At 43.4% G+C, this 19806-nt stretch overlaps 1 protein-coding gene across 4 annotated transcripts in view; it reads right to left on the bottom strand.

Moving 5' to 3' along the window:
- LOC133503084 (solute carrier family 22 member 23) overlaps window positions 1-19806 on the bottom strand; it is a 50013-nt gene that overhangs the window by 5883 nt on the left and 24324 nt on the right. For all 4 annotated transcript variants that reach the window (XM_061824232.1, XM_061824233.1, XM_061824234.1 and 1 more), the window contains 3 exons: window positions 6831-7017; window positions 6553-6680; window positions 215-317 (listed from right to left, as the gene is read on the bottom strand). In XM_061824232.1, coding sequence (XP_061680216.1) covers window positions 215-317; window positions 6553-6680; window positions 6831-7017 — 418 coding nt within the window. The remainder of the gene's footprint in view (window positions 1-214; window positions 318-6552; window positions 6681-6830; window positions 7018-19806) is intronic.

Here is a 19806-nt window from a genome sequence, read left to right as displayed (position 1 = left end):
TGAGTGAAATGACAATTTCTTTAAAATAATGTTTTTCTTATACTCTATACTTTGTTATGTCCGATGTCACATTATTTATGTAGCTGATGCAGCGATCCCAATATCCACGCCACATTGTGGAAACACAAATTATGAAAATCATTCCATGGCATACTGAACTCAGCTATACTGCTCAGTGGGCCTTTGACATTGGCACAAGCACAAAAACACTTACGAGTTGACACACAGCACCACAATGTTTTTCCACAGGTTCCTGGTGCTCATCATCTTCACTATGCAGGTTCTCAGTGGTTTCTTGTGCGTTTCTTGCTCCAGCTCTGGTTAAAAACATTACACTTGTACTGTGAGACAGCTTCTTTTCAGAACTAATCAAGGATGTACCAGTACCTCAAAGAGACAATTATGATGTGAAGCCATAAAAGAGAAATGGAACTTTTTCATCATGTACAGTGAAGAAGATGAGTATTTTGAACACCCTGCTATATCTCCCACTTAGAAATCATGGAGGGGTCTGAAATTTTCATCATAGGTGCATGTCCACTGTGAGAGAGATATTCTAAAAAGAAAAATCCAGAAATCACAATGTATGATTTTTTTAACGATTTATTTGTGTGATATAGCTGCAAATAAGTATTTGAACACCAGTCTATCAGCTAGAATTCTGACCCTCAAAGACCTGTTAGTCTACCTTTAAACTCCTCTACTCCATGTATTATCCTGAATCAGATGCACCTGTGTGAGGTCGTTAGCTGCATAAAGACACCTGTCCGCCCCATGCAATCAATAAGACTCAATCTTGTAACATGGCCAAAGACACCAGAGACCAAATTGAACAACTCCACATTGTTGGAAAGGGCTACGGAGAACTTGGCAAGCAGTTTGGTGTAAAAAGGTCCACTGTTGCAGCAATCATTAGAAAATGGAAGAAGTTAAACATGACAGTCAATCTCAATCGGAGTGGAGCCCCATGCAAAATACCACCTCGTGGGCTCTCAATGATCCTTAGAAAGGTGAGGAGTCAGCGCAGGACTACTCGACAGGACTTGGTCAATGACTTGAAAAGAGCTGGGACCACCGTTTCCAAGGTGACTGTTGGTAATGCACTGAGACATCATGGTTTGAAATAATGCATGGCACAGAAGGTTCCCTCCTTAACCCAACACATCTCAAGGCCCGTCTTAAGTTTGCCAATGACCATGTGGATGAAACTGAGGAGCCACGGGAGAAGGTTTTGTGGTCAGATGAGACCAAAATGGAACTTTTTGGTCATAATTCCACTAACAGTGTTTGGAGGAGGACGAATGATGAGTTCCAGAACACCATCCCTACTGTGAAGCATGGGGGTGGTAGCATCATGCTTTGGGGGTCTTTTTCTGCACATGGGAAAGGACGACTGCACTGTATTAAGGAGAGGATGACTGTGGCCATGTATTGTGAGATTTTGGGGAACAACCTCTTTCCCTCAGTCAGAGCATTGAAGATGGGTCACGGCTGGGTCTTTCAACATGACAATGACCCGCAGAAAACACAACAAGGAAAACCTAGGAGTGGCTCCGTAAGAAGCATTTCAAGGTTCTGGCGTGGCCTAGCCAGTCTCCAGACCTAAACCCAAAAGAAAATCTTTGGCGGGAGCTGAAACTCTGTGTTTCTCAGCAGCAGCCCAGAAACCTGTCTGATCTAGAGATGATCTGTGTGGAGGAGTGGGCCAAAATCCCTCCTGCAGTGTGTGCAAACCTGGTGAACAACTACAGGAAATGTTTGATCTCTGTAATTGCAAAGAAAGGCTACTGTACCAAATATTAACATTGGTTTACTCAGGTGTTCAAATACTTATTTGCTGCTGTGTGTCACACAAATCATTAAAAAAAAATCATACATTGTGGTTGCTGGATTTTTCTTTTTAGATGATCTCTCTCACAGTGGATATTCCTCTACAATTAAAATTTCAGACCCCTCCATGATTTCTAAGTGGGAGAACATGCAATATAGCAGGGTGTTCAATTGTTTTCTTCACTGTATATCTGAAAATGTCAATTGTCAAATTAAATCTTCAATTGTACTGCACCTCTCTATTTTCAGTGCACCCAGTTTTTACATAGGCACCTCATCCATCCATCCATCCATCCATCCATCCATCCATCCATCCATCCATCCATCCATCCATCCAACCATTTTTTATACCGCTTATCCTCACTAGGGTCATGGGTGTGCTTGTGCCTTTTCCAATCATCTTTAGGCGTGAGGTGGGGTACACCATGAAGTGGTCGCCAGCCAAAAGCATGGCACATATAAATGACCAAACATCAGCACTCACACTCACACCTATGGACAATTTAAATTCTTCAGTCAACCGACCATGCATATTTTTGGGATGTGGGAGGAAATCCAAGTACCTGTGGAAAGCCCACACAGGCACGGGGAGACCATGCAAACTCCACACCAACGGGGTCATGATTTGAACCTCATATCTGTGAGGTAGATATGCGAACTTGTCAACCACCGTGCCGCCAGCACCTCATTCAAACAATCATTACCAAAATACATAGTCACAATTGAAAAATTAATTTACTGATGATGCAGCACTAGGAGCAAGGGATGGTTCAGTATCTTGCTCTATAATAGTTCAACTTTGCCACAAAGGAGCTGGGGACCAAGGCCCGAATGTATGGATTGAAAGACAACCACTCTGCCACTTGCGCGTTGACTGTTCAGTCACTCACACTTGCTAACTGGTCAAGAAGTCCAAAAATGTCTTAAAAATCTGCTGTTTTACACTATTTTACTTGAATTTTAACAAACAAACAAAAACAGTAAAGAGGAAAAAAAGATAATACCATCTCTAAAGCCTTTTTTTACATACATATTCACACACAACAACTCGGAGCGAAGCGCAAATATTTCAAACAATGTCATCGCGGTGGAGCGAGCTGTTTAGCTCCTTAAATTGGTCGTTAGTTATCTTGCAGTGTATCGTGTGAATAGTGGCTATGCCCCACAAGTAGGATAAGAGCCAAGAGTTGAAAGAGAAATGCTGGAATGAACAAGATGAAGTAGTTCTGAGCATCCCAGACAGAGAGAGAGAGTTGCGATTGGTGCACATTGTACTAAACGTGTGAGTGAAGGAAACAGGGGCGATGAAGAAGTGATGGGTAAGTACGGCATCCAGGAAAGGAACTTTGAGGGACAAATGGTGGTGGACTTTGCAAAAAGGATGGAAATGGCAGTAGGGAACACTTTTTTCCAGAAGAGGCAATAACATATAGTGACCCACAAGAGCGGCGGTAGAAGCACGCAGGTGGATTATATTTTGTGCAGAAGATGTAATCTGAAGGAGGTTACTAGGATGGCAGCGTGTAGGATGACTTTGGTGGTGGGTAGGAAAATTAAGAAGACGAAGGTAGAGCAGAGAACCAGGAGGTGGAAGCTGAGAAAGGAAGAATGGTGTGCGGCCTTCCGGGAAGAGGTGAGACAAGCTTTCGATGGACAGGAGGAGCTGGCGGAAGACTGGAATACTACAGCCAAGGTGATCAGAGAGACAGGCAGAAGAGTACTTGGTGTGTCGTCTGGTAGGAAAGGGGAGAAGGATACACGATGGTGGACCCCCAAAATACATTAAGTCATACAAGGAAAGAGATTAGCGAAGAAGAGGTACAGTGAGAGGACTGAGGAGAGGCATAAGGAATACATTGAAATGCGACATAGGGCAAAGGTAGAGGTGGTGAAGGCTAAACAAGAGGCATATGATGACATGTACACCAGGTTGGATATAAAAGAAGGAGAAAAGGATCTCGACAGGTTGGCCAGACAGAGGGATAGAGATGGGAAGGATGTGCAGCAGGTAAGGGTGATTAAGGATAGAGATGGAAATGTGTTGACTGTTGCCAGTCATGTGCTGAATAGATGGAAAGAATACTTTGAGAAGTTGATGAATGAAGAAAATGAGAGAGACAGAAGAGTAGAAGAGGCAAGTGTGAAGGATCAGGAAGTGGCAATGATTAGCAAGGGGGAAGTTCAAAAGGCACTACAAAGGATGAAAAATGGAAAGGCAGTTGGTCCTGATGACATACTGGTGGAGGTGTGGAAGCAATTTGGAGAGGTGGCTTTGGAGTTTTTGACCAACTCATTAAATTAAGAATAAAAGAATACTAGTGGGCGAGAAGATGCCTGAAGAATGGAGGAAAATTGTGCTCATTCCCATTTTTAAGAACAAAGGCAATGTGCAGAGTTGTGGGAACTATCGAGGAATAAAGATGATGAACCACACAATGAGGTTATGGGAAAGAGTAGTGGAGGGTAGACTTAGGTCAGAAGTCAGTATCTATGAGCAACAGTATAGTTTCATGCCTAGAAAAAGTACCACAGATGCATTATTTGCCTTGAGGATGCTAACTGAAAGGTATAGAGAAGGTCAGAAGGAGCTACATTGTGTCTTTGTGGAGCTAGAGAAAGCCTATGACAGAATACCGAGAGAGCAACTATGGTACTGCATGCGGAAGTCTGGTGTGGCGGAGAATCATGTTTGAATAGTACAGGACATGTATGAGGGCAGCAGAACAGTGGTGAGGTGTGCCGTAGGACTAACAGAAGAATTTAAGGTGAAGGTGGGATTGCATCAGGGATCAGCTCTGAGCCCCTTCCTGTTCGCTTTGGTAATGGATAGGCTGACAGTTGAGGTTAGACTGGAATCCCCTTGGACCATGATGTTCACAGATGATATTGTGATATGCAGTGAATGTAGGGAGCAGGTGGAGGAACAATTAGAAAGATGGAGGCATGCACAGGAAAGGAAAAGAATGAAGATTAGCCAAAGTAAAATAGAATATATGTGTGTGAATGAGAGGAGTGGAGGGGGAAGAGTGAGGCTATAGGGAGAAGAGGTAGCGAGGGTGGACGACTTCAAATACTTGGGTCAACAATCCGGAGCAATTGTGAGTGTGGTAAGGAAGTGAAGAAATGGATCCATGCAGGTTGGAACAGCTGGCGGAAGGTGTCTGGTGTGTTTTGTGACAAAAGAGTCTGGTAGGATGAAGGGCAAAGTTTATAAAACAATGGTGAGGCCAGCCATGATGTACGGATTAGAGACGGTGGCACTGAAGAGACAAAAGGAACCAGAACTAGAGGTGGCAGGATTGAAGATGCTGAGGTTCTCGCTTGGAGTGAACAAGTTGGATAGGATTAGAAATGAGCTCATTAGAGGAAAAGCCAAATTTGTATGTTTTGGAGACCATGTAAGAGAGAGCAGACTTCGATGGTTTGGTGATGTCCAGAGGCGAGAGAGTATATTGGTAGAAGGGTGCTGAGGATGGAGTTTCCAGGCAAAAGAGCAAGAGGAAGACCAAAGAGAAGGTTGATCAATGTTGTGAGGAAGACATGAGGACAGTGGGTGTTGGAGAGAAAGATGCATGAGATATGCTAAAATGAAAAAAATTACGTGCTGTGGCGACCCCTAACGGGACAAGCTGAAAGGAAAAGAAGAAGTTATCTTGCAGTGTAGCTCCTTATCTTGTGGCTAGCAAACAACATAAATTTTGAAAATTAATTTTCCCTTGTGTGTCTCTGTGGTGTGAATCTATGCATTGCAGAAAGAGCAAGGCTATGGAGTCTTGGATATTGTCACGACCCATCAGTGGGGGAGAGGACAAAAAGTGTTTATTCGTTCCAAGGTCGGGGATCAGGCAGACAGTCAACTGGAGCAGCGGTAACCGGGCGTCAGGCGTAGAAGGCGGGTCACCGGGCAAGCAGGGATCGGTACACGGGAGATCAGTCAGAGAGAGCATGAGTGTCAAGGGTGTTAAGCTTATGGGGTTGGTCGGAGGACAGGCACAAGGGTTCAGGATCAGAAACGAGAAAGTCCAGGAACGAGGCATGGATGGCGACAATCTGGCAAGGCCAGACCGTTCGCTGGGTCCTATATAGACTGGGGTTAATTATCAGCAATGAGGCGCAGGTGTGCGCCTCCTAATCAACGCAGCTGTGCAGGGGACCTGCACAGCCAGGGCTGGACCGGTCGGACCATCATAGATATAGCCAGCACTAGCAAGTGTACTGGTCTGCCAGCGTTCCATGAGCCCACTTGTGATCACCCAGAAGTGTGTTGGCTCTCTGTGTGATCCATGCATCAGAAGACCACAACAATGAGAACGTATCGGGGAAAAAACCAGATCATATCCATTTTATTAATTGATTGACAGGTTGATATAGTAATTATGTAATAATTCCCTAATAATTACTATATCAAAAATAATTATCGTGACATTCCCATTTGTTCATGCATTCCTTTTACACTTCCATGACACATATGTAAATTATACTACTTGAGAACAAAAATATATGAACTGCATTACTTGGACCATGTCGTGTAAATCCAGGTTAATGTGGGAAATATTTTGAAAACATTTACCCCACACAAAAGTCATATTCTGATTATTGCATTGCTTTTTTTCACCTGAAACAGCACCACAAAATCTTGTAATCATGTGTAAAACTGCACAAAACCTGGCAGGACTTTAGGTTTGAACGATTGATGTTGACGCTGTCTGAAATATTTTTCACCTGAAAGAACTCTGCTAGGTTCAGCCATTATGTCAACCTGGTTCTTTCTTGCAATGTGTACCATCATAGCTTTTGAACGTCTGTAGTGCTGGGTGGTCAACAGCCACCGCAATGATTCAGGAAAAATCCTGCAATGAGGAAAAGACACACTAAAAAAATAATAGAAAATACATAGAAATAGTAATGCGAGTCAGAACAGAATGTGTTGCCAAAAGAACAAAAAAAATGCTTGGAACTATACAGTATGTGAGTTGTACATACAATTTCGGTGAACTCACCAAAAGTAGGGCAGCATCAATACAAAAGGGCTTATTATTACAATCTGAAGGACCTGCCAATCATCTCGGTCTGGCCAATTACGGCACAAAGCAGCCAACCCCGGCATCAGGAGCTGCCCTGCGACCATCAGGAAACTGGCCACCATGGTCATGGAGAAACGCCAGGCGGGCAAGCAAAGTTCAACCCCTGAAATGAAGACAGGAGTAAAAAAAAAAAAAAAAAAAAAAGGTGAAACATATAAAGCAATACAAAACATCCATATCCATCCATCCATTTTCTTCGCCGCTTATCCTCACAAGGGTCGTGGGGGGTGCTGGAGCCTATCCCAGCTGCCAACGGGCAGGAGGCGGGGTACACCCTGAACTGGTTGCCAGCCAATGGACCTTTCCGACCTGTCAATCACTCGTACAATAAAAGCCAATGAGATAGCCGCATTGTCTTAACCCCTGGCTTGGCATGCCCCTCTCGCCATATTGTCCCACAAGCAATGCTGGTTGTCTGTAGCGCGTGCTTGGAAAAGTTAATGTTATGAAGAAAATGGTCCTCAGATGCGCTTGGGGAACGTGCAATTCTGATGAAAGATATCCTGCTAGGTTACAAGGGGCCTGGTTAATTCATTTCGCAATGCATAAAACAGAGTCTAGATGGATTAAGGCTTGCGGAAGACCGCACGTACAACTAAATGTGGAAAATAGCAACAAACACAAGGCTGTATGTTCGAAGGTAAGTGAGGGAGAAGTATCTTCTCTGAGTTTGAATTATTCTCAGAGCTTTATACACTGCAGGAGAACAACTTTCACTTTGTTAGTGTATCACTGACCTGCTGAATGAAGTGTGTAATGTTTTATGCCGAAGAGTCGGGTTTGTCATACGCAAATGCGCGATACCATGCAAAGAATTTCTATTCACCTATTTGTATCACATCAGACTTTTAAGACAGAGCACTGCGTTCACTCTGCTTTACAAGCGCAGTAGGATTCCACTATTTCATCCTGTTGGATTTTAATATGAAGTTTGTGAGGCGTCAAACTTTTTTGCATCAATCGCCAACATTTCCCTGTAACTCTGACATCGCATCCTGCTCCGTCTAAAATCTTAATTCAGTGTACAGACTGTATGCTTACGTGAAATTGTTGAGACCTCTCTGTAGAACTCTCTTGGACAAGTCTGATGCATTTGGCAAAAAACATACCCCAATATTATCTGGAATACGCAATAGAGAATCGACTTCAAACATGTTCTGTTCAATCACCATTTTGGTGGGACATGGCTGGGGGGGGCTTAAGATAGCCATCGGAAAGTTCCATTGCAGGGCACATCGAGACAAACACACCTCGGGGCAATTTAGAGTGACCAATTAATGTCGCATGTTTTTGGGATGTGGGAGGAAACCGGAATGCCCAGAGAAAACCCATGCAGGCACGGGGAGAACATGCAAACTTCACACAGGCAGGGCTGGGATATGAACCCTGGTCCTCAGAACTGTGAGGCCAACGCTCTTCAGGTGCACCACCTTTCCACCCTGTCATAAATAAACACAAAAACAAATATTGTTTTATGCCAAACCTAGTACTGAATTTCCTTTTTGAATTATTGAGGACTCGATTCTTCCTCTGGGAGTACAGTTTTTCATAATCAATTTACAAATGTTTGCCAAAAAGATTCCCATAGTTGACTCAGCAGACATGTCCTCTCATGCAAGCAGAGATTTTAAGCAAGTATTTTTTTTTTTAAAAAAAGCCACAGCTGTAGAGCGTTGGCCTCACAGTTCAGAGGACTGGGGTTCAAATAGTTTGCATGTCCTCCCGATGCCTGTGTGGATTTTTATCGGGCACTCTCGTTTCCTCCCACATCCCAAAAACAAAACACGCTTTAATTGGAGACTCTAAATTGGCTCGAGGTGTGATTGTGAGTGCTACTGTTGTTTGTCTCCATGTGCCCCATAATTGGCTGGCAACCAGTTTAGGTTGTACCCTGCCTGCTGCCCGATGACAGCTGGTACTGATTCCAGCACTACCAGGACCCTTGTGAGCATAAGGGCCTCAGAAAACTGATCGATTTTTAAAACATGACATACATTTCACTGCATACAGTTGTAATGTTCTGGACTCATAATTGACAACATTAATTGAACTGAAATTGAACTAACGTAAGACAACTTTATTTGTGTTTGATCAGCGCTCGTGCCATTTTCAGCTTCTTTCATCTTTATTTCCTGAATCTACGTCACACTCTGTGAAGTGTCTGCAATTGTCACACTGCCACCTTGTGGTGGTTTCTATTTCTACTACTTATCAATTCATCCCCCTTTCAAACAGAAGGGTATAACATTATCCTCAACTTTACAAACGTCACCAATTCCTTTAATCTCAATTTTCTTGTCTAGTCTTTCCAGGGTGTACTGGGTCGTCCCCGGAGTCTCTCTACGGCATGGGTCCCAGACTTTTTTTATCCCAAGATCTACTTTCCAAGCAACCAGCCTCTCGCGAGCTACCAACGACTGGGGTGGGGGTGGGGGGATTATGATGATGCTCCCAAACCGTTTTAAGGTTAATGTTATGTTGCCTCCTGTATTTAAAATACAGAATTAGCTTTTTGTGCACTGTATTGTCTGTGCTTTCATCCTGGATCATGCTGTGCCAAGATGGAACTTTAAAATTACATGCCATTTCATCCTGCACTTTCTACTTTGGCTTCAGACCAGACCTTTCCAACTCGGAAAAGAGAAAATCTCATCCAGTTTAACTACGTTTTCTTCAATTAATCACATATTCCGACCGTCATTGCATCTTAAAACAACAGCATTTCTTTTTAACTTTCTCCATTAATATTGAAAGTAAACATAAGCCGCATGTCTAACTCATCTATGCTCTACGTTGCCCAGACTGTGTTGCTAACTAAAGCAGCAGTGGTGGACGCTGTCATTATAAAACATATTGATAGGCTGGTAAGTACTGTAACAATTATGAGTGTACATCTTTAAGGGGGCGGGGGGGGGGTGTAAGGTAAACTATGAAAAAGAGTGTGGTGGAGCAGCGGTCGTTGTTAGAGAAAGTTCTGCATGCTGCCTCAAAGAAACCAATGGCTTCTTTTCATTTTTTACAGTATGTATGTGAATTGTGCCATTGAATGTAACAACCAGTCATCCCTCACTCATTGAATCACATTACAAAATGCCGCAGCCTGAATAGCTGTTTTTTTATACTTTCAATTATTTATTTTTTTGTAAGCAACTTAATATCTGCGAAGAGACTGCATCAGTGGTGCACAATTGCACACCTGCGCAGTTTAGAGGGAACATTGGCTGACATGTTTTTTTTTTTTGGGGCACACCGTCCCGCCATCGACCAAGACTGCTTCGCGATTGACGCATTGAGCACCCCTGCTCTACGGTATGACATGCCACGAAAATCTCAACAGGGAGGCGTCCGGGAGGCATCCGGATTAGATGCCCCAGAAACCTTTTCTGGCTTCCTTAAATGCAGAGAAGCAGCGTATTGACATTGAGTTCCTCCCGGATGACCAAGATTCTCACCCTATCTCTAAGGGAGAGCCCAGACACCCTGCAGAGGAAATTCATTTCGGCCACTTGTATCCGGGACCTTGTTCTTTCGGTCACGAACCACAGTTCTTCGTCATAGGTGAGGGTAGGAATCTAGATCGACTGCTCGCCTTTCAACCTTGCTCCCTCTTCACAACGGACTGGTAAAAAGTCCCCACCATTGCAGATGCTGCAAAGATTCTTCTGTCGATCTCCCTCTCCATTCTTCCCTCCCTCACAAACAAGACCCCAGATACCTAAACTTCTCCACTTGGAGCAGGATCTCATCTCCGACTCAGAGAGGGCATGCCAACCTTTTCAGAGTGATGAACACCGTCTCAGATTTGGAGGCGCTGATTGTCATCTCAGCCGCTTCACACTCTGCTGCGAACTGCTCCAGTCAGTGTTGGAGGTCACAGCTTGATGAAGCCAACAGTACCATATTATCTGCAAAGAGAAGAGATGCAATGCCGAGGCCGCCAAACCAGACAGCCTCCATGTTGCGGCTGTGCCGTGGAAATTCTGTCCATAAAAGTTAGGAACATTATTGGTGACATAAGCCAGCCATGGTGGAGTCAAACTCTCACTGGAAACTAATCCGACTTGCTGCCGGTATTGCGGACCAAACTCTGACACTGGTCGTATGGGGACCGAACAGCCTGTATCAGGGAGGTCGGTACCCCATGCTCCGGAAGAACCCCCTACAGGACTCCTTGAGGGATACAGTCGAACACCTTCTCCAACTCCACAAAACACTTATGGACTGGTTGGCGAACTCCCATGCACCCTTGAGGACCCTGCTGAGGGTGTAGAACTGGTGCACTGTTCCTCAGCCAGGACGAAAAGCCACATTGCACCGCCTGAATCTGAGATACGACTTCCCGACGGACCCCCCTCTCCAGCACCCCTGAAGAGACCTTACCAGGGAGGCTGAGGAGTGTGATCCCCCTGTAGTTGAAACACAGTCCCCCGTCTTAAAGAGGGGGACCACCACCCCAGAAAACCAATCCAGAGGCACTGTCCCCGATGTCCACGCAATGTTGCAAAGGCAACCAGGACACCCTCACAACATCAAGAGCCTTTAGGAACTCCCAACGAATCTCATCCACCCCCAGGGCCCTGCCACAGACAAGTTTTTTAACCATCTCGGTGAACTCAACACCAGAGATAGAAGAGCCTGCCTCAGAGAAACCACAGACTCCGCTTCCTCATGGGAAGGTGTGTCAGTGGAATTGAGGAGGTCTTCAAAGTATTCCCCCCACTGACTCACAACATCCTGAGATAAGGTCAGCAGTGCCCCATCCTCACGATACACAATATTGAGGGTGCACTCCTTCCCCCTCCTGAGATGCCAGACCAGAATTTCATCGAAGTCATCTTGAAGTCATTCTCCATGGCCTCAACAAACTCCACCCACACCCAGGTTTTTGCCTCAGCGACAAACAAAGCTGCATTCCCGTTTGCCAGCCAGTACGTATCAGCTGCCTCTTGAGTCCCACAGCCCAGAAATGCCTCATAGGACTCCTTCTTCACTTGATGGCATCCCTCAATGTTGGTGTCCACCACCATGTTTCAGGGTTGCCACAAAAACAGGCACCGACCACCTTCCGGCCACACGTTCCAAAAGGAGAGTTGACGGTAGCGTGACCGCTGCTTTCTGGGTCTCGTTGCAGCTGCCAAAAAACACGTGAAGCATCTAGTTTGCTGAAAAGTTTTGCACCAGCCATTTCACTCATTATCCCTTCTGGCTTTGGAATTAGATGTTTTCATTTAAGTCTTTGGGATCAAGGCAGACTTGTAGAGCACCTGTATTCTTCTCCATCACGCATGTAATGGAGTTCACACAGTCTGTGGGCTCTTCCATTCATTCATTAATGTCCATTTTACTCATTCTTTCAAATTCAGCTTTCAAACTAGCTCTGAGTGGTGCAGGTACTCTTCTTGGAGCATGTACTCCAGGCTTGACATATTCCTTGAGCTGAATTTTGTACGGCCTTCGTAAGGCAGTGATAAATTTCCTTTGAAGATCATTGGAAACTCATTTCTTGTCTGTACTTTTCTCACACTTTTTTTTTTGTCTGATCTTTTACTTTGACTCTTTCCAATTCGTCAGCATTTGCCTGATAGATTGTCTTCACTAATCCCAAGGCCTCAGATGCTCTGTCTCCCAAGAGTGAATTATGTCTATTTGGCACAATGGTAAATGACAGATTGTGTTGTTTGCCTTTTGCCGTCATTTTTAGATTGCAACGACCTTTGGTTTTTATAGGTTGGTTGTAATTTCCAAGATATGCCTTTTCCTTTGCAACGACGTTTGGTTTTTATCGGTTGGTTGTAATGTCCAAGATATGTGTTTTCCTGAGAATCTGCTGGGGCCCACGGTCAGAGACTTGATATTCTTCTCATTAATCAAGTTCGCTTTGGCTCCGGTGTCTATTTTAAAAGTTACCATTGAACCATTGAGTGATAGTGACGTAGTCTATTTAACAACAGTCACTGTGTTGACAGGTTAGCCTGTATTGTTACTTTTTGCAGGCAGTGTGCTGTTTTCTTCAGGCTGTGAGACCATTTTGATGATAAATGTATCACTCAAGTCATCACCATTATCTGTGTCTTCCTGCACTGTGTTTGTACTTCTTTTTTGAAAAACACATTCTAGCACAATGATTTTGTCTTTACATTTTGCACATTTTCCCATAGGCTAGACATTGTCTATGTTTTTCACCACATCTTTTGCAAGTGAAAATATTTTTTAATCTTTCTGTCCTTTTGAAATTTGCTCCAATGCTTTCCTTTAGTGCCAAGGCATTCACTGCCTCTGTGTCTTCTTATGCTCCTCCGTGAGCATACTCTTTAAAGGTCAACACGTGTTGTGGTGCTATGTCACTGGCTTTACATATTTTTATGGCACTGTCTAACTTGAGTTCCAAATCTCAAAAGTTTCGTTTCATTTATTACAAACACAATCTCATCTCTTTCTTACATCTGCAATTGTCAAACTGACACCTTGTGATGGTTCCTTTCTATACCACAGTGGTACCGCTACTTATGAAATTGTGTCATAACTTAATTTTTTTGTAACAATCACATTTTACATGTAAAAAGAGTAATCCGCTCCAAGACCCCAATCCAAATGCCAAAAATTAGCATTCAAAGTACATAATGTAAAGCAGGGTTCACCAACGCGGTGCCCGCGGGCGAATGTTAGCCCGCGAGGAACATATAAGGCGCCTGCGAGGTATGTTCTAAAAATCCCATAGGCCACAAATTGTTACTATTATTTGTGTTTTAAATTCTGAAGTTGACTTGCTTATGTGAATTAAAATTTTAAACTACCTGTAATATCATTTACTACAATAAAATAAAACAAAAATATTTCATGTACGTGTAGTGAACTGAGTCTGAAATTTGCCGCAAACAGGTCACGTAGCCCCTCATACGATCGGTGCTCACAAAGTAGCCCTCAGCCTCAAAAAGGTTGCTGAACCCTGATGTGAAGAATAATTTTTCAATTACCTTTGACATTGGGCGACTATATGAAGAGAGGGTGAGAAGCAAAAGGTATTATTGGAGACAGAGGAGGAGGCAAACATTGACAGCTGAGAGAAAACATACGTGCGAACGTACGCATGCACACAAGTTAATTCCACTAAAGTTTCTTGGGTTCCATGATGAAGAAAGATGAATGATCTTGCAAAAAACAAAAAAAATTTTCCAGTGTGCGTTAGCTTGTGACACAGTGTGAGAGTGCTAGGGTAATTCGGTGACAGTCGAGTGTCCAAGGGAATCAAAAAGCAGCGTGGGTAAAGAATGACATCCCTCCAAGCTAATGGAATGCCAGGAAGATACTACAGTGATAACCAATGGGATAGCAGCTCAATCGCGCCACACAAACCAAGATACAGGAAATACATTATGGATAGAGATTGACGTCCCTCCAAGCCAATGGGATGCCAGAAAGATGCTACGGCTTTTGGCCAATGGGATTACAGCTCTATCACGCCACACAAACAGGTGGATACAGGATGTTTACGTTTGGTGGCATTTGGGGAATTCAGCGCTTATTATTTACTTTCGTATCCTGAATTTCGTTTGTAAGTAGAGACAATATTTTTCCGAGGAGGCGTTTTGTAAGATGTGTTTTTCATTACAAGAGATGTTCGTAAGTAGAGATACCACAGTACTTATCACTACAACACTCTAGTGCAGGGAGGAAAATCTCTTAAGAAGAGGGCTGGACCAGTAAATCATGGCCTATTGATACCAAGTTATATACTTTGTAACTTGAAAAAAACTTTGATTGTTTTGTTTTATTACAGTCCCAAATAGTACAAGCCCAACATCAGTATCAATCATAACACATTTCAACTTTTTTTAAAATGCGGAGCAAAAAGAACACACAAACACACAGTGCCGCGGTTATTCACAGAAGTATATCATGGTGTCATTTCTCAGGCAGAAATAAATATAAAAATAACATAATCCTGTTCCCTAAACAAGTTCAAGAGCGGATACTGTCATAATACTGCATAACAACTTTGTTGCGCCCTACCACCTGTTTGTTCAAGTTAATCAGGTGCTCTGTAACATCCACCATAAATGCAAGGTCCTGCATCTATTATGCCGAAATCCCCGAAAGCGTTAAATTCTAACCCTTGTTTGCTCTTTTCTTCCATGAACTGTCCAATTTCTTCTTGTTTAAAAAAATAAATAAATAAACACCTCAGCACAGCACCTTAGCTTACCCACCTTACCTCAGTGTCGAGTGTCATAGATATGGTCTTTCTCTCTGAAAACGCTGTCAAACTGATGGTGATTGGGGATACTGGATTGGATAACATTAAAAGTTTTGATGACTACCTACATGATGTTATCCATCTTTAATGACTCGAAACACAATGGCTCCTGGTGCAAAATCCATGCAAAAAGTCCAAAAGTCACATCCTCGATTTGTAGATTGCACTTTCTTTCTGAACTTTGGTCACAACACTAATTTTTTTGGCAATCTTTGGGGGCACACCATCTGTAGCCAGGCTGACAGCGCAGGACCACCACTACGGCGAGTGCTGTGAAATTATTAGCTGCAAAATAAATCACTTTATTTTGTGTCGTAACTGGCTGTCCAAATCTGCTGAAAGATCGGAAACAATCTTGTCTTCTTGTCAGACACATAATCGCAAAATCCTGGTGCGTTTCAGAGCGCACAATCTGCGCTGCCTTCATCACGCATGTTTTTACAAATTTTGCCTTATCATATGGTTTTGAACCTACTGCAGTTTCATTAGCACTGAGGTAGCTTGCCTTTACAGCAGCATCACTGATGTCTCTGCTGTGAGCAAACACAGAGTGCTGTTTCTTCCGACTGGCCAACATTTCATTCAAAGTCTCTCTTCTCCGCTGTCCTTGAAACTTATCATATTTGTCAGCATGAAGACTCAAATAGTGGTGAAAAAGGTTATATTACTTCAGCACTGCAACATGCTGTGAACAGGGATAAGGTTAGTTAAACATACAGCTTTCCCATTCACTTCCGTGAATAAATTGGAAGACAACCATTTTTCTTGGAACATGCTGCACTGCTTTTCTCTTTTGGGGTCAATGAGGTGCCAATGCACACATTAAACGTACCGTACCATAGAAGCTGGAATAAATGATGTGGGCAGTACACAGAGCAACTCATCCAGATTGCACGTTTGACCTACTTACTCTGACCAGGTATAAATGGTTTGCTTTATGAACAAAATTGTCATTGCACCATCCAATGTATGCAATCAGAACAGCAGTTGCTTTTATTGAAAAATGAAGCTCATTTTCTGTCCATGTGTATGCCAGTGTTTTATATTTTGCAAAATCATCTTGCGGTCTGTATTAAACCAGTTTGACACACTTGGTCTAGTAGGAAGGGGGCCTAAGAAGCAATACCCGTCATAGACATTAAATTGAGTTGCAGAGTATGACACACACCAGAGAAATCGAATTACACCAACCTTACTAAAAAAAAATCCCCAACAAGGATAACACTTCAAATGCTGGCAGCTCAATTATGGTTTTGCACACACACACGCACACACACGCACACACACACATGCATACTTGCCGATAATGCTGGCAGCTCAATTATGGTTTTGCACACACACACACACACACACACACACACACACACACAACACACACACACGCACACACAATGGCATAGACCAGACATGTCCAAAGTCCGGCCCCCGGGCCAATTGCGGCCCGTGGACAAATTTTTACCGGCCCGCGGCCTCTATCATGAAATCAATAATATGCGGCCCGCCAGCACTGTTGACCACAGTATAAAATACATGTGTACAAAAAGCTATTTTTCATATTTTTCATTTCACCAGAAGATGGCAGTAGCCCTGTGGCCGCACTCTGGCCGCCGTGACCCTTGACCTTGCGTGATTGTTTCAGCCCAGCCCATTTCTAACATGGCGTCTGTAAACAAAAAAAGGAAAGTTGACCGCGAGGGCCGCCGCTTCCAGGACAAGTGGAAATTTGAGTATTTTTTCACTGAAATACGAAACAACTGTGTCTGCCTAATTTGCCAAGAGACTGTGGCTGTTTTCAAGGAATTCAACATCAAGAGGCACTACCAGACGAAACATGCTAGCTACGACAAGCTAACTGGGAACAAACGCGGTGAAAAAGTGAAGCAACTGGAAGCTGTTTTAACGGCACAGCAAAGCTTTTTCACAAGAGTCCGTGAGTCAAATGAAAATGCCACAAAGGCAAGCTACGAAGTGGCAACGCTGATTGCAAAGCACTGCAAACCTTTCACTGAGGGTGAATTTATTAAAGACTGTGTAATGAAAATGGTTGAGAAAATTTGTCCCGCGAAGAAGCAAGAGTTTGCCAATATTTGCCTGGCTCATAATACTGTGGTACGGAGAATTGAAGACGTTTCATTAGATATTAAGAGACAGTTAGAGGCAAAAGGAACTGAGTTTGACTTTTTCTCGTTAGCGTGCGATGAAAGCACGGATGCGTCCGACACCGCTCAGTTACTGATCTTTTTAAGAGGAGTGGACAATGACATGAACGTGAGTGAAGAGCTTCTGGACCTCCAGAGTCTGAAGGGCCAAACAAGAGGAACGGATTTATTTGTTTCTGTTTGTTCCACCGTAGATGACATGAAACTGCAGTGGAATAAAGTCACCGGGATTATTACGGACGGCGCACCTGCCATGGCTGGCGAGCGGAGTAGATTATCAAGCCTTGTCTGTAACAAAGTCAGCGAAGAAGGAGGCAGCGCTATTAAACTCCACTGTATTATTCATCAAGAAGTTCTCTGTGCCAAATATATGAAATATGATAATGTTATGAAACCGGTGATAAAGACTATTAATTATATTCGCTCCAAAGCGCTGTGCCACCGCCAGTTTCAACAGTTTCTTCTCGACATCCAGGCTGAATACGGAGATGTTTTGTATCACACCGACGTAAGGTGGCTCAGTCGGGGGTCTGCGCTGCAGCGCTTCTTCTCTCTCAGGGAGGAAATTGGACAATTCTTGACTAAAAAGGGACAACCCATGCCACAATTAAATGATCCTGTTTGGCTGGCTGATTTGGAATTTTTAGTTGACATAACGCGACATCTGAATGCGCTGAACACAAGCCTTCAAGGGCAAAATGCAGTGGTAAGCCAACTGTATTCACACATCAAAGCCTTTCGGACCAAGCTGCTACTTTTCCAAAGACACCTGTCACAGGCGCAGCCCAATACCGCACATTTTCCGTCGCTGCAGGAAATTGTGACCAGTTTCCCACAGATCAATATCAGTGCGCAAATGACAAAGTATGCAGCAGACATCTCATCTCTGGTTGAGGAGTTTCAGCAGCGCTTTCGGGACTTTGCAGCTATTGAAAAGGAGATCACGCTTTTTTCCTCTCCTTTCTCCGTGGACCCTGATGACGCTCCAGACCACCTGCAACTGGAGCTCATTGAGCTGCAGTGTGACGCCGAGCATCGCAGTCGGCACCAACAGCTCCCTCTTGTCAACTTCTACCGCCAGCTGGATGAAGATAGGTTCCAAGCAATTCGGACATTTGCTAAGAAAATGCTGAGCTTGTTTGGCTCCACATACATGTGCGAGAAGACATTCTCCGTTATGAACATTAACAAGAGCCGCATGAGGACGAGACTGAGTGACTCTCACCTGCGTGACGTCTTGCACATCAAAACCACTGCTCTTGAGCCAGACATGGACTACATACTGCAGTCAAGATCCCAGTATCACCCTTCACATTAGTGCAGGCAAGACCTTTGTTAAGTCCTCTGAGTTGAATAAATTCTTAAATCTCAGTTAATTAATTTTTTTGTGATGGTCAAAATCACAGTTTGAATATGCAGTGATCATTGTTTTGTTTTCAGCACTTTTCCTACAGTCCACTGAGCTACAGGGCCTCCTACAGTGAGCATATAATAGTGAATAATATGTAATGTTTCACATGAACTTAGATATCCTTTATAGTTTTCTTAATTTTTTGTGGTTTGTGATTTCGGTAAAAACCTAAATGTAAAAAAAAACGTAAAAGTAAAAGTATGCCATTTGTAATTAAATTAAAAAAAATCCCAAAAAGTTAATTTGTATTTAATGTTAATGGTTCAAAGAATGTCAGGCTAAATAGTCGGCCCCCACACATTTTCACCTTACCAAATCTGGCCCTCTTTGCAAAAAGTTTGGACACCCCTGGCATAGACCTTTTTGTTCTAGCTGGGTAGCAGAATGGTTTTACTTGTGGTGATTATCACAGTACCTTCACACCCACCACCCAGCAGAATCATTCTGGTGTTGTCTCACTCTCTAACTTCCCTCTGCCTGTTCTTACCACTGAAGTGTCACACTCTGAAACCTCATCCCCATGAATCTACCTTACTAGCTTGCTCATCCTCACCTCCCTTTTTTTGCCGCCATTCATTCACAAGGCGCTTCCTCTCTGTCTTTGGAATTGAAAGAAAACTGGTCAAAACAAAAACAGGACTGAACAAAGGGGTAGAAAGAAAAGGCCATAAATGGTGCAACCAATCTTGATGACAAATGGCGGACAGTCGTACCACACACACTGACTCTCTGATGTTTGTTACTGTGTGGAGTTGTACAATTTTGTCTTTGGTGTCTTTGGACAGCTTTTTGGTCTTGGCTATGCTACAAGTTTGAGTCTTACTGATTGTATAGGGTGGACAGGTGCCTCTATGCAGCTAATGACCTCACACAGGTGGATCTGATTGAGGATAATACATGGAGTGGAGGTGGACTTTTAAAGGCGGACGAACAGGTCTTTGAGGGTCAGAATTCTAGCTGATGGCTAGGTGTTCAAATACTTATTTGCGGCTGCATCACACAAATAAACCCTGAAAAAAAATCATACATTGTGATTTCTGTATTTTTTTCTATTCAGATTATCTCTCT

The sequence above is a fragment of the Syngnathoides biaculeatus genome, chromosome 7 (assembly GCF_019802595.1).
Source record: "Syngnathoides biaculeatus isolate LvHL_M chromosome 7, ASM1980259v1, whole genome shotgun sequence".
Lineage (NCBI taxonomy): Eukaryota > Metazoa > Chordata > Actinopteri > Syngnathiformes > Syngnathidae > Syngnathoides > Syngnathoides biaculeatus.
Note: the sequence above shows the minus strand (reverse complement) of the source record. Positions and strands in the feature narration are given on the sequence as shown.